General features: G+C 35.7%; 1 protein-coding gene across 2 annotated transcripts in view; it reads right to left on the bottom strand.

The window, feature by feature from the left end:
* Positions 1-15,518, bottom strand: part of CHIC2 (cysteine rich hydrophobic domain 2) — a 30,820-nt gene that overhangs the window by 8,945 nt on the left and 6,357 nt on the right. For both annotated transcript variants that reach the window (XM_063157263.1, XM_063157264.1), the window contains exons 2-5: positions 14,933-14,987; positions 14,635-14,790; positions 1,323-1,379; positions 1,097-1,156 (exon numbers count right to left, since the gene is read on the bottom strand). In XM_063157263.1, coding sequence (XP_063013333.1) covers positions 1,097-1,156; positions 1,323-1,379; positions 14,635-14,790; positions 14,933-14,987 — 328 coding nt within the window. The remainder of the gene's footprint in view (positions 1-1,096; positions 1,157-1,322; positions 1,380-14,634; positions 14,791-14,932; positions 14,988-15,518) is intronic.

The following is a 15,518-nucleotide window of genomic DNA, read 5'->3' as shown; positions in this document are numbered from 1 at the left end:
TTCAGTGAACTGAATAGAGCCATTCTGTAAAAAATTCTTTTTGAAGACCTTGTATTTCAAGCAAGAGATAAGATCCAGTGGAGGGGCAGGGAAAAGGAGAAGACTAAAAGATAAAGATAATTTTAATATAATTTTGAATCACATTTAAAAATTTTATAGGCATTATAGATTTGTTATTTTATAGAACAGACAAAGTATTGTGTAATAGAAGATCACAGATAAGTTAGACCTAATGCAGTATATGTTTCTCCAAAAATAATCTTTATTTTTAAAAAGCATACCTTCCTACAGCCTTTAGTAACTACTAAAGCATGAAAAGAAATTATGGAAATTCTAATGTTGTTTACATTTTATCAGATTAATTTCATCCTATCCTATGTACATCCAAAATATATTGAAAATGGAAATAAGAACAGCATCAAAAAGAACAAGTTGCAAGCTAAATAAACTGAAATCCTATGCAGGACATAGTTAATTTTAAACCACACAACTTCTCACTGTATATTTCCAAGATGGGTTTATGGAGTCTCAGCCAAAAACTAAAGCATATTAAAATTCCAGAGACTGACTTGAAAATATTTTAGTGACACCAATTGGAGATAAAGATACTTTCAAGATACTTGAGGTAAGGGGCACTTAAAATCTACAAAAGGTTTAAAGGTTAAAATCTTAAAAAGGAGCTAAAGGTTTCTTAAGCTCCAACAGCTTAGTTGAAAGGTCTTCTTCCATACTTTTGGACTTGATTAGCATTATATAAAATAGCCATATCTGACTTGCTGCGTAACCAAAGTTGTGGTTATTCTTTATACAGCATCTAAAATTTCACACTCCATCAGCACATGTTGAAGCTATTTTATCTTGGCAATTAATTTATTATTTTTCAGAACACAGTGAAGCGTTGTTTTCAAGTCATTCATAACTTTATAAATCAGTCCTGCACATGAAACCATGCATCTGTGAACCGTAGAAAATCCTTGCACTCAGGCGATTAAGCTCCTGACACCTTTACTGATTAATAATCATGAAAAGAATAAGATCAGAAGCAAAATAAATGATCATTTAATAGAGAAACTCACAAAACAGCCCTTTAACTTACATATTCCATCATGTTATTCGTTTCACATTTCCTTTTGCTTAGTCTCCAATGCAAGCACAGCTAGACAAGGAGGAAAGAAAAAGAAGAAAAATGAGCTGTATTTTATTGCAGCACACAGACTAGCCCATTTGTTCACCTTTCATATTTTTCGTTCAACAAAAGCATCTGTTTCCATACTGTGCAATTCAAACTCCAACAGTACGAAGCTGCTCCCTGCGGCACTCACCTTGTGGTATAACCTATTGTTTTCCCATTCTAATAACTTCTCAATCGATCTTCGTGTCTGGAAGACAAATGAGAAAGAATTTTACTCTTGACTGGTTTTAGAAAAACTTTGTTTTGCAGCTGCTTTTTGTGTGAAAAGGAGAGAGGTACAGGACAGTGACTGAGTACAAGGTGGTCTATAGTACGATCAAAACTTGTCTGGTATAAAGTATCTAGAACAGAAACAACTTATTGTGATAGCCGAGTAAGTACCTTCAATCACTTTGGAACAAAAACTGTTGATATGCATGCTCTCTGGTTTTTATGGCAGTTTTAACTTTAAATTCACAGAAATTTCAAAGTGATCTAAGTATAAAAAGCAGGAGCACTGCTCCCCTATGATCAGTGATCTAAATGTACTGCTTCTAAGGTCAGCATATAAATTCACAAACGTTGCAAACTATTTTGCAGTGCTGTATGTCAAGTGCAAATACACAGTACTCTAAATAAATGAGGAATTTTTGTTATATTTGCATCCAGATTTTAGAGAGTGAAAAACCAAATGCAGAAAGTTACAGTATATTCCCCAAATAAGCATTAGTAAGTTTGTGATCTGTATAGAGAGCAAACCCAATATTTAGGATTCTAAAGGAAAGGTTTACTGCCTGTGTCATCCATACTTGACATTTCAGACAGAGAATCCAGAAAGCTGTTCTGCACAGCTTTTTAAGATTACGCATACTAGAATTAAAGGACGCTCTGTGCTGCAAAGTTTCACAGCATTTTGAGTATAATTATTCAGTTATATTTACATTTGAGAAATACATAGTGACATTTATGGTCATTTGACTGCCAGAATATATATTGCTTAGCTCTAAATGGGATTTGCTACAGACAGTGAATAAAAAGAGGATAATTCATGGTGCCAGGTGTTAAGATGAGACCAACAGAGCTGCAGGTGCAAAAGGACGGAGCAATGACAAGGATCAAATACAACTTAGTGCAGCTGCAGCTTCCTCACAAGGCAGAGCGGGGTCAGGGGAAAGGATGAGAAAGCATCTTGCTGTTATTCCTACAAAATACAGTAAATGGACCCTAACAAACCAAACTCAATGCTGTCCGAGAAACAAAAATGTCTGAGTAAAATAAAAATTCGACAACAAATTGTTCATTTCCGCACAAATATTAACATCTTGGTTTTCAAACATCCTCTAGTTTAATACTGAAGCAGTTGTAGGGAAACACAGCTAAGCACGTACTGTGGTCACATGATTAAAAATTAGATCATTGCTATCTATCAGCATTCATTACAGCAATTTTTTTATTATGCTTTATTTCAATATCACAAGCCAAGGAATTATCAAAAGGTGGACATACCAGTGACTAATTTATCACATCAAATGGAAATTGAGTATTTTCGGGTTATTCTTATTATTATGTTTTTAAAGACAGTGCCCTTTAACAATAATCAGTAGACCTCACTTGTTTCTTTGTAAAGATAGCCTTTTAGAGTCTGCTCTCCTTTTAAATGAAAATAGGGCAGCAGTTATGGTCACACTTTTGTTAATTTAGTTGCCAGTCAGCTCCAAATCAAAAGAAAATAAGGCTGCAGAGTGTAATTAACATTCAGTTCAGTCGTTTTGTCCCTTGTCTAGCCCCCAAGCTTTGTTAAAATTGCCATCTGAATGCTGAAGGCTGTAGGGAAATCGATTTGATTCTAATCGCACCATGAAAAGAACATGATCTAACTGCTTTCAGCCCTCCGTAAATCTGTACTAGGTCTTTAGCACAATGCAACTTCCAATTTAAAAAGCACTGAATGTCTCGTCAATGACTTTGTGAAGAAAAAAGAACAAGGAGCAGACATAAAAATTCCAATAGTTGTTTAAGCATTAAAGTTCATTTGCATCACAGCAAACCTGAAAAGGGCTGACCTCTCAAACCGCCTCTCAGGTCTATGAAGTTGTAGCCTTGACAAGCTCACATTGACAGAGCTCATTGACTCTGAAAGGCTACTCTATCAATGGTGAAAAATGGCAATAGGTTCTACTCTGAGCAGGCATCTGCCTGCCCACCCGCTGCTAAACCAATGGTAAAACTGATTCAAAACCTGAATCTACCTTGTAATCTTCCTTTCCAGGACCTTTTAATAATAGATTAAGATCACTATACAATTTAATTTCATTGTTTGCCCTAAAGACTGTGAAAAACATCCAAGCTTTTCAAATTCCAATAAAATTACATCTATATTACAATACATAAATATAAATAAGAAATTGATAGGTACTATTAATTGGTTTATTCAAATAAAAGGACAGCTTAAAGACATTTGACTAGCATGAGATAAAAATACATGCAGACTCGGGACCATGACTCTTTATCTTCCCAGGGCCTTAAATACTACTTACCCTTCCTATAGTATAATCTGGAATAGTCATAGCTCCCAAACACACCATATCACTAATACAGAAATGTTAATAAAAATTAGACTGTAAAATATTTCTGCAAACCTCAGATCTTGGAATAAAAAAGAAATTCATTAAACAGCATCACACAATTCACTATAGTAAGTTTTCTTCCTACTTGACAGGTGAAAAAAAGCACTTGCACGTGCAGCTTAATTAATCACTGCTCTTGACATCTCAATGATTTACAGTGAGGAGCAGGTGAGGATATACAAAACCAGAAAGGAACACTTGATTTGAGTGTAGCATTTCCAGCGCACTAGGATGACAAGCTTGTATATTCTATCAATGGTGTACAGAAAAACCCATACAGCAAATTATTTGTTAGCCACAACAAAAGCACAAATTAAGTGGAAGAGAGACTTGCTTATTAGGAAGATTTAATGCTATCCAGCTTTTCATTTTTTTTTCTTAAAAACTCAGTCCAATATTTGAGCAAAGAAAAAAACCTGCAATTCAAGCACACTTTTCAGCATACCAAGGATAAGAAAATATGCTTTGTAATATATTTTATGAAAAAAACAGCGTCTTCAATGCTATCCACAGAATTTTGTTAACAGACCTCTTCAACTGTCTAGAAGCAATGTTTAATGAAATATTTTTGTAAAACAACAGATTTTTTAAAAGATATTCATGTCTAACAGCGTCTTTTGAAGAATCAGACTCCCAAAAACTCTAGCACAGAGTACACTTTCACTAATGCTTATCACTCCTGATTCAGTAAAATAAAGTTTTTCTCTCAAACATAGAAGGAAAAAAAAAATCTAAGCCTAAATATGAACTTTCCATGCAGAAACAAGGATAGCACTGAATATATTACCAACTGCAAGACATTTCTGTTACACCTTTGCAGGGTCTATCCAGTTAGCTCCAGATGGAATTCTGATCTGGACAGGAAGGCTGTGCAGCAACAGGACCCCTCTGGCAGTGCACAGCCAGGAACACGCACACTGCACTAAACCACACTAGCAAATGGGCCAAGGCCCCCTCAAGCCCTGCTGTAAATCAGTGAATGACTGGTACAATATTAAACAAAAGGATCTTACATGACTCCCAAAATGGTGCTAATTGGAGAACTTCCCTTTGTCTTTGTTATGTGGGGAAACAACATGGATAGCAACAACTCGATCCTCCACTAACAATTGTATTTGTAGTTGTTTGGGAAAAACCAAAGACTCTCCCCATGTGCATTTGATCTTTGACTTCTCATCTGAAAACATACATATGTATACCTTGTGCACTATTAGCCCAATAAATAGCATGAGATTTTCAAACTCCTTCATACAAAACTTTACCAAAATCAAGTATTATTGGTTTTGAATATCGCCCTGAACAAATATACTTTATGCTTAAATCTCAAAATACAAAGAGACAACACTGGGCAGACTTTTGTTAGCTTCTCACATGGCCAGAATTTATATTATCCACCACAGAAAAAAGTCAACAGATCCTGACAGAGGTCGGAGCTATAGTATCACTATATTCCACTCAGTCAAAGAGAGAAATTACAGAAGCAGGAATTTCTATTCATTCTGGCTACAAAATTTATACCCAAGTAATTTAGCTATCACCACAAATGGTGAAATAGAAAGTTAGATAACAACTGAGTCACATATGCTCACTTTCAATATGACAGAACATACTCTAAGCCAATTTTGAGGCCCATACTGGTTCCACAAAAATGCCAAAGCTGTACACAAAACACACTTAACTGAACGATGCACATCTGTGCTGAGAATGTCCTCATCTTGAACACCATACCTCAAGTAAACCAATGTAAACTGCAAATTGGTGAGACTGCCGTGTTGCTAAGGAATTCTCCATTTGTGAAGGGAGAAAATCACAAAGGTGAAACCTGACTTGATTTCAGACCCTGGCATCTGGACTATCTGCTTTAGTGCACAGTAGTTTGGTAAGGTGTCTGTTCTACTACATAGGTGAATGTGGAGATCTTGAGTACTTTCTCCTATTAGCAGCTAGGATATTTCTTATTTTAGACCATTGTAAGACTGCTCATCCCAGAAGCCACTTCAGCATCCATGCAAGAAAGCAAGTGAAATCTATACTAAAAAGAATGAAGAATATCTGGAAATAAATGCAGCAGTCTGGTGCTTTTTACAGGATCTTGAAAAACTGCCTTGTCCAACAAGATTGCTATTGCTGCATTTGCCTTACTAGATCGATTATTCTGTGCAGAAGGTGAGTCAGCCTAAAGCACAGATCAAAACTCCATAACACACAGAGAGAAATTCAATCAACAGAATTCTGGAGCAGAACTGATGACATCGAGCTGACTTCATGAAACTTCACATTCTGGAAGACAGCCCTGAGGATATAGTCTCACACGATCCATAAACTAACTCATTTGTACAGGTCTCAACTGTGGCTTGGTACATCACAAAGAGATTAACTTAAAGTTTAGTGAACCAAATCACACCAATTACTTTCTGGAAAGGTCTCTTCCACCAAACTATTTGCTGACACAAAGAGAAGCACAGTGTTATTTGACACTACTTCAGGTAACACTTTTTTAATATCTAAACTCAAGATGATTCCTCAGTTACCCTGGTTGCCTTGATTGTCAAATTCCTGGAGTGTTTAAAGAAAGTAGTAAAGCCATTAGACATGTGCAGGATAGAGAAGGTGTGCAGAAACATACAGCCCATGTATATTACCCAGGAGTAAAATGGAGAGGGTATTGAATCATCACCAATGTGCTAACTGACAGACACTGAACAAGTATTTTCCAAAGGCATTTTGGTCTGCAGTAGAAACACTCAGCAGAGAGAAACTATCAAAGAAAGTTTCTAGAAGTTGATTAAAGTCCTCTGTAAGTTTCCTCTGAAATACACAAAATCCAAAAGATTCAATATGCTAACTGATATTTTAGCCATTGCATATTTTAGCTGTCCTACAAGAGCTAAGTCACCAACTAAGCATTGCTAGCTACTTTCTATAAGGATGTAACACTGACTAGAGGCAACCACTTGTGAAAATTTCATAATATGGAGAAGCCTTGTAGCAGAAATAGTCTTGACCTTGGCAAAAAGAACACACTTCCCTTAAGAAGGCCTTGAAATGTGGTGAAAAACACATTTCTCGAGCAGACTGGTGTTCAACTGATCCATGAAGCATCATGACTACACTTCATCCTGTTACTTGAACTTTTAAATAATATTTGTAACTCATTCATTCTAGGATTAAATTCTAGCTCTGATTCTGTCATCATAATGAAAAAACCCATGAAGCTCTGATCCCTCCAAGGAAATTATTCAAATCTAGACATGACAATCTAAAGCATCCACCTCCTGCTGAAGGACGTTCCCACCGAAAAGGCCACAGAAAATGAACATGTAAATTGGAATTGACCATAACGGGGATGAAAATAGGATCAAATTTCCACCAAGGAACTCATCAGGTGTCATTCTCTGTGGGAAACTTTACACTGAACATGAACGAAAATTCCACCTCCATCTCCTCTTTTAAGGTTAGAGAGATGTTCATTTAGGTCCCTGTCATTTATTTCCAAAATATCCAGGAGTATGCCACAGAAAATAGTTCAAGGCCAATGTAGGTTGAGAAGCTAAAGAATCTCTGGTTACATCTCTATTAAGAAATGAAACTGTGCCCAGAAACACTCCCATTCATTTCAAGCCAGCTGGCAGGGAACAGCTTACATCTCTATCAGTAAGCTTTCATAACCTCCAAACTACTCACAGTGCCTGAAGCATTCTGATAATGCCTATGAATTGTTACACCATACAGACCCAGAGCCTGCCAGGGACCCTCCTAAAGTACAAATTATAAAGCACCAACTCCTAGGAACATTCCCAGGTTTAGTTTATTAGTACATAGGAATCCTTTGATTCCTGCTGTTAGTAGTGTCTAAGGACAGTGGCCAAGAATGGGAGGGAAGCCTCATGACCAGAAAGACTGAAAGGCAGCACAAAACTCCATAGAAGAGTGTAAAATCCATCACTTCATTAATCTGCATGCTGAAGAGAATGATCCCTTTTAAAGGGACAGCTCCTACAGTCCCTTGTACATCTGAGGGCTGAATCAGAAAAATACTGCAGCTACTTTACCAATTTAGAAAAAATAAATCTGGCAACTTAGTATTTCCCATCATCACTATAGTTCTAGATTCAGTCATTTATTCCAAAAGTCAGCAAAAACTATTTTTATGAGCTCCAAAATTAGAAGTAGCTGGTCACTTCACACTTAAATGTGTTTGGTATGGTTTTTAAGATTTATTAACTCCTTCACTCTTCTCCTTTGTAGAACTGCCCCCTCATCCTCCCAGCTGTTTTATCAGCAGTAATGGTTCTTGAACTACTGTTTTCTTCATTAAATAACTTTCTTTATATATAGTGCTTGAATTACTGAGAATGCTACACTTCAGCAGAAATAACATTTTACTGTGATTTGTTTTAATAAAGTGCAAACATGAATACTTTCCAGACCTAGGGTACTTCGAGAAAAATCAAGAGAAGAGGCACAGAAGTGTGTCACTACTTCACACTTGCCAGAACTCCATTCTGCTTTTATGTTTTACAGTAAAGTCTAACAAGCTATTGTTCTGTCAAGTGCTTTCTACTTAGTTTAATTTTATCATATAAATTTCAGGTAATTTTGTGTTCTACTACTTTGCTCAACAGTGTTTGCATATGTCCCTTATTTGGGATTATATTTAAGTTGCTAAAGACAGAACCCTAAAAATGTTCCTTTCTAAACTGATTTCCAAATCTTACAACTAACTAGATCATTTTAGCATGCTCTTTCAAAATAGCTCTATGCAAATTTCACCCAACTCATGCTTGTAGTTTCAGGAACACATCAACCTGGACAGGAAGAGCAATATCAAAAGCAACACTAAACCCAAGTAACTGCACGATCCCTTTATATACCTTAGCCAGCACAATATAAAAGAGGCTGTAACACAGAAATGTTAATTATACCCAGATTGTTTTGATTAACATTAAAATGTTCAGAGACATAATTCTAATTATAAATGCAATTAAATTTTAAATAGCATTTAGAATATTTATGATACATCCCAGAGATACACAATATTTAGGATTTATATAAAATCAAGAAAAAACAAAATCACAAATTTAACTTCAAAATACATATTTTTGAACTACAAAAAGGTTTGTATTTGATCTATAAAGCACCAAATTAGTATTCTGTGATCTCCTTTTATCTGTAAGTATGCTTCATGCCAATCTTATTGCCCTGTCCTCCACCAGGCAAGTCTGCAAATTAAAACACATGATAAAACTAGCTGCTCCCACACCCCACTGTGCACCAGGAAAGCACATGAAAACCTGGTAAGTTTTTGTGGGTTGCTGTGAAGGAAATGAAATCTGATTGCAGATACAGAAAAAAAAAATAACCACACAGGTATACACATCATGATTTTACATTTATTTGCTCTACAAGCTGAGCTGCTTGAGCATATAGATGACTTAGTGACTCTTCTGACCAAAATCATAGTTAATAACAGCTAAAGCAAAACACACCAGGCCTGAATCTTCTGATTTTTTAAGTTTCCTTTCATAGTAACACTTCTAAAAGAACTCCTCCAAATACATTTGAAAACAATGGTCAAGAATGCATATTTGATATATACAAGTTCCACTTTAAAAAAAAGTTTTACTAAGTTGACTAGAGCCAACACAGAAATTCTACGTGCTCTGGTTAGGATAACCATAATAAATACATTAAAATTTTAAAGATTCTTCCAAACTGAACTATAATATAAACTGTCTAAACACTTCAAAAGCAAGGCACCTTTTGTTTTAAGTAACTGCCTTGTGGAACTCCTCAGAAAAGCATTAAGGTACCATTAAGAGTACCTCGAGTACAAAGTCCCTTGCAGATGGGCATAGGAGAAAAACATATATTTTCTTCAGTTTTGATAATAAATGAAATGTATTTATAAATTCAATAAACTGATCTAATGTATTTTAACATTAGTGTCATCCACTGACAAACAAGACTATAAAATTTAGGGAAATTCATTCCAGCTCCTCCACCACATATTTAATTTATACTTTGGAAGTTGTAATTAGCTATGTTTATACAGCAATTTGAAGATGTGAACTGCTATGAAAGTGACAACTAATGATGAGGCTTAAGCAGCATTCATCAGCTTTGTGTGAATTCACAAACAAACAAATCACTCTTGAAAGTATTAGTACAGATCACACTGTTAAATATCTAATTCTATTCATTTTAAAAGATTGCCCATGAATCATTTGAAACATGCAATTTACTTGTACAATACCAGCTTTTAAAAAATCTAGCAGTACTGCAATGCTATCATAGTTTTCATTGTTACTGTTTCTGTTGAAATTATATATCCTATTTACCCATCAGGAACTACAGCATTTAGTTAATGCTGAAAATGAGTGCCAATTCATTTGAAAAAGTGGCTTCAAATGGGCACCTCAGCCTGCAGTGCTTTTAGAATTATAATTCACTATGCCATTCTTTTCATTCAAATAACAACAACTTGAAGACTAAATGTTCATTTGTACAACCTGGAATTTGTCCCAGAGAAGATGGCAAATTCTATGAGTAAAACTTCTTAAGATCATTTATGATCCAGATCTGCAAATGAGGGACTGTACTTCCTGTAACTTTCTTGCAGCTTTTATTCATTAAAATCTATTAAGACCACATAAAAGGAGAGAAGCAATAAGATACTGAATCAAACAAAACACTTATTTTACTGCTGAAGAGTAGAAGGCTTCTTCCAAATATCTCACTGCAAATGGAGAAAGGAAACAAGACTATGCAAGGACTCCAAAACCAGCACTGAAACAAAAAATTCAGTGAAGGGAAAGCTTTCACTGCATAGAAGCAAATTAAAATTACATAATTAACAATTAAACTTACAAACATTTGTTGCTTAATTAATTCCTAGTTTGAAGCATCTGTTGATTTAAGGAAACAAACCATTACGGTATATTTCACTACACGAAATGAAGCATGTATTCCTATTATACACAAACTTTCAATAATTTCACAATTTGTATTTACATTTGTGATAACTTTCTCATGTTAAAACTTAAAAAGTCAATGAAAGACAGTAAAAATACAGAATGAAAAGAACTACTAAAAATTATTCTAACTCTGAAGCTGCAATTGACATTTTGTCTACATAAACCATTACAAAAAAAAACCTTTGTCTGAAAAAGAGCCACAAACTATACCAGCAATTCAAGACCAGGGTAGATTGGTTCAGACTCATTCAAACAGGTATTTCAATTGGTCATTCTGTGGAAAAATTTCTATATTAAAACTGTTGTTTCATTTAATAAAATCCTTGAGAAACTCTCCCACTTGTTAGCTCCCTATATTTGTAATTCAACAAAACAAATTATTTAGTCTTCTGTTTCAGCAGAAAAGGGCAAATATGAAGACTTGTACATTTTTGTTATGAAATTAAAACACAATCTGCACAAATTTCAGGTTGGGAACACTCCCATCATGCTTTCAGAAATCAAACTCTCTAATTGTAAAGTCTTGGGAGTCTATTGTGATCATTGCAGCAAAGGATACAACAGAAGTCAGCTCCAAGTAACTGTCCTTTCTCTGGGAATCACTTAGAACAGGGCTGAGCTAGCAAAGCCCTCAGGGTAACATTTCTCAGACAAGTGCAAGTAATGCAAAAGAAGCAGCCTTTTATTTATTGATCATTTGTTACACTTGTTTTACAGTATGAGTACAAGTGCTAAATAATTCATTGTATCTATAAATTAAAGGGAAGAAATAAGCATACATCTTTATAGACCCCTGTTTCCTCAAGAATCCTGATTGTTGTGACTTGTGGCTGAGTCCAGCCAGGGAAGGGATAGCTAAAGAAGTCAAAGCATGAAAGGTAATTTGATCAACACAACCCTCTTCCAAGACACAGGTAAAGTCTGACACAAGCAGTTTGAGAGCTCAAATGTGAGCAGTTCACACCAAATACATTAGTCTTATGTATTGGCAAATCTGCAGCATTAGCAGCAAACCAAGGTGATAGTGGGAGAATATGAAGTTGCTTCTTGTCACAGTTCTACTGGAATCTACTGAGCAAATAACAGACTGGAACCTAGATGAACCAGGTATTTTTTACAACTGCTGTTTTTGCTAAGCTGCTCCAGGTAATTCACAAAGCAGTTTCTCTTATTTCTACACTTTAGGGAAGTATGCAATGTTAGTTTCCTGCTCTTGTCACAGTACTTTGACATAAACTGACAGAAAGTCCTAAGATTTTTCCTTTATGCAGAAGCTTGTGGATACAATTCGATACTGATTGAATTATTATTATTACAGGGTTCAAACCCTGTAATTCCAGGTAAGAGGGATTTGTATTACTTCATATTTTTCTGCTATAGATCAACCAAGACAAAGTTAAATCCACCCATATCTGTACAAGCAACCCAAGTGGCAGTAACTTTTCACCATTTTTCTGTAAGTAAAAGTAGCGGCCCTGACTAGAATCATTAAAAACTCTTCTGCTTGTTTCCTAGGCTAGAATTTCCAAACATGTCCTTGAAAAATATTCCACAGTTTTCCCCCTTAACTCCTCCAGCACAGAAAAATGTTCCTTCTCAGCCATTTCCAGGATGAAGAGTTAGGAGCTTGGGAAAGCAGACTCTCTCCTTTCCCTTTTAGAACACAAGTTAATTAATTCTCTATATACACTCTTCAGATGTCCAACAGGCACCAAGTTGTAAGTTCTCTATCTGAGAAACAGCCCTGTAAAGACACATTCATTTGGCAAGCTGCAGACATGGACAAGGGATGCTGATCCATTGATTTAAATTACTTTTACTCTGGAAGAATAATCAAACTGTTATCAGTGTCTAGTGCCATTGTGCCATCTACAGTGGCACAAGATACTTTGTTTAGGCAGCTGAGCCCTAGTTGCACTAATGCTGGACATCCAAGTGCAGAAAAAGATGCAAAGGTCCATAAATGTCTTCTGGTGCCAACCTTAACAGGAAAAATGCAACATTTACTGATAGTCTGGGCCACACTCTAGGATGACTTAGACAAGTTCAGTCACAAATCTGTGTCCATGCTCCTGCTGTTCATATTATTTCCAGGACTCTTCTCTCATTATGCATTCTATATTACAGCAACAATGACACCATTATCTTCTTTCCAGCATCCTCTGAACAAAGTATCTGTGGTTGGGGCTTTTTTTTTTTCCAGATTTATCCTTTTGGAAGGAGCTTACCTTTTTACCTTACCCCACACATCTTCTCTAACTGCTGCTTGACCAGGTTCCCACACAGAACCTCTCTCCTCAGCTTCAAACTGTTTTCTGACTCCAGATGCTAGAAGCCCTTGTATTTTTTTCTGACACTGTTTGACACTGTATAAAAAGTTGATTATAGGACCCAGTCTAGAAGATGAGAGCTTGTGACATCAGCCCCTACCAAGTTACATCCTGTTATCATTTCCTGCTACAACACAGTATGTGAGAAAACTGGGTCAAACTTCATAACAGCAGAAGCATTCACATTTAGAAGTTAAACATGGACAGTAGTAATGGATGCTTCTCTTGTGTTTGCTACCTACAGTGCTAGGCCTTGACTGGTAAAGGACTCCTCTACAAGCTAGTGAAGTCACCTGCTTATCTGTAGAAGCAATCACCAGATTCTAATTTCTTCTAGCAGATTTTTGGGCTAAGAATGTATGATCATGCTACAGGATACTTACCAGTTTGCAACAGCTTGAAGATAAAAAACTTAGGGTTTGATATAATTCACACTGACACCAATATTTTTGTTTTGGTTCATTTCTCCACAGACTCCAACATTACCAGGAGGCTTTTCTACTTTATTTTGTATACAATTAAAATTAGCCTTAAGTAATCTCTAAAAGAGACTAAGCATTAAGATCTTAACACAGATAGTCAGATGATACAAAAATGCATACCGGTTTTGCTATAATCAATGTTCACCCCATAAATCTTTTTTTAGAATGTCTTTACTTATTAAGTCTAAAAAAATGATGATTTTGGTAAAGAAAATAATGACAATGTTCATATACCGAATTGTACCCAAGTTGTAGCATTAAGAGGGATAACACAAGAGAGAACCATGACATGAAATTGAAAGATGAACAGTACTAAATGGTGAGGAGATGATGGGGAGGCACAGAGACTTCTTGTGCATTAGTGAAATAGAACTAGCCAAAGACAATTTTTACACACACAGAAAAGGTGGCAGGACAGTCTAATTAACTGCACTGAGAAAAGGAAGTGAAAACCAGGCATGTGAAATGAGCTTCTCTGGTGAACAATGCTCTAAGTGCCAAGAGTACATAGACAAAAGGCTATTTTCAAGTTCTTCATGTAAAAAGACAAAAAAGGCATCTTACTCATCTAAACTGGGAAGAAAATTTAAAAAGAAAAATCAACTATTCTTTTTTAAAACTGCTCTTTTAACAAAAAAACATGTGGTTCTTTAGGGTCACAGTGTAATCAGAAGCTCCTCAAAAACAAACTGCCACTCATTCACTGGCAAATTCTCATCATCTCAAGGTATCACAGAGAAGATTCAGCTATTAAAGAGTATATTGAAAGTTGGTTCAAAAACAATAGCAGCTTTATAAATGGCTCTAGGAGGCATTCAGCTATACAACCTCTCATTGAGTTACAAGCTCAAAGTCCTGACTGGTATCTCCTGTAACTTTAACCAGTACAGCTGACAATTGATACCAAAATGTACAAAATAAAAGTGATTTAAGTAAGTTCTAGTAACAGCTTTTAATGGTGAAGGAGGAAAAAACCCTAAAAAACCAAAATGAGAACAAAACCAGTACAATTCTAACTATCAAAATGATATTAATAATTCAACTTACTCTTTTACTGAGGCAGATAACTGGCCACATACTACAACCTAAAGTGCAGCAGCAGCAAAGGCATCCACATAGAAGCCATCGCACATTAACTGGAAGATTCTTCTTAAGACAACTGTTAACTCTACTGATGCTGGCTTTGAACTCTTCAGGTGCAACCTACAAGGGAAATGAAAAAGAAGAAACAAACTAGTACTACAGCATTGTACTTTGTTACTTTTACAGTTCTCTATACTTGGAACACTTGTTTGTGTAATAAAACCTGAACTCCAATTCCAAACCTCTATTCAAAGGTACTCACCTTTCCAGTTAAAGATGAAGGAAATTCTGCTTCAAATTTGTTACTTAGTCCAAACCTGCAAAAACAAAATTTCGATTGTAGCAAAATTATAAATAACCCTAATCCATGCCACAAATTACAAGCAGCTCATAATACTCTCAGGGTCCGTATCAGTAACAGCATTTCAGGAAAACACTAGTAGTTATTAAGAGTAATTCTTAAAATTATACTAACAAACAAAAATATACCATTGTACACAGATTAAAAGCCATCTTGCCCATAGTATCTTCTTCTAGTTCTCTTGATATTACTGACTCTTCCCCAAAGTCAGCAAAACCTATAAGCAAGAGTGGCAAGCAAGCTAAGTGAAGTACTTAAGGGGAAAGGGAAGCAATTTAAGGCCACAGTTGGAACTACCTCTCTCCTGCACCAGTACAGATGCATCTTGAAGAAAAACTCATCCAGCGCTAAATAACTGTTCTAAGCATAAAAACAGAATAAACACCAGCTTAATTTTCAGAAAAGAAATACATAATAAGTTTCAAAATACAAAATGCTAAGTAACAAAACAAGGCTTAAACAATAACTAATTATAAATGTGAAGTTG

Source organism: Melospiza melodia, chromosome 5, assembly GCF_035770615.1.
Source record: "Melospiza melodia melodia isolate bMelMel2 chromosome 5, bMelMel2.pri, whole genome shotgun sequence".
NCBI lineage: Eukaryota > Metazoa > Chordata > Aves > Passeriformes > Passerellidae > Melospiza > Melospiza melodia.
This window is presented reverse-complemented; position numbering and strand designations above follow the sequence as displayed.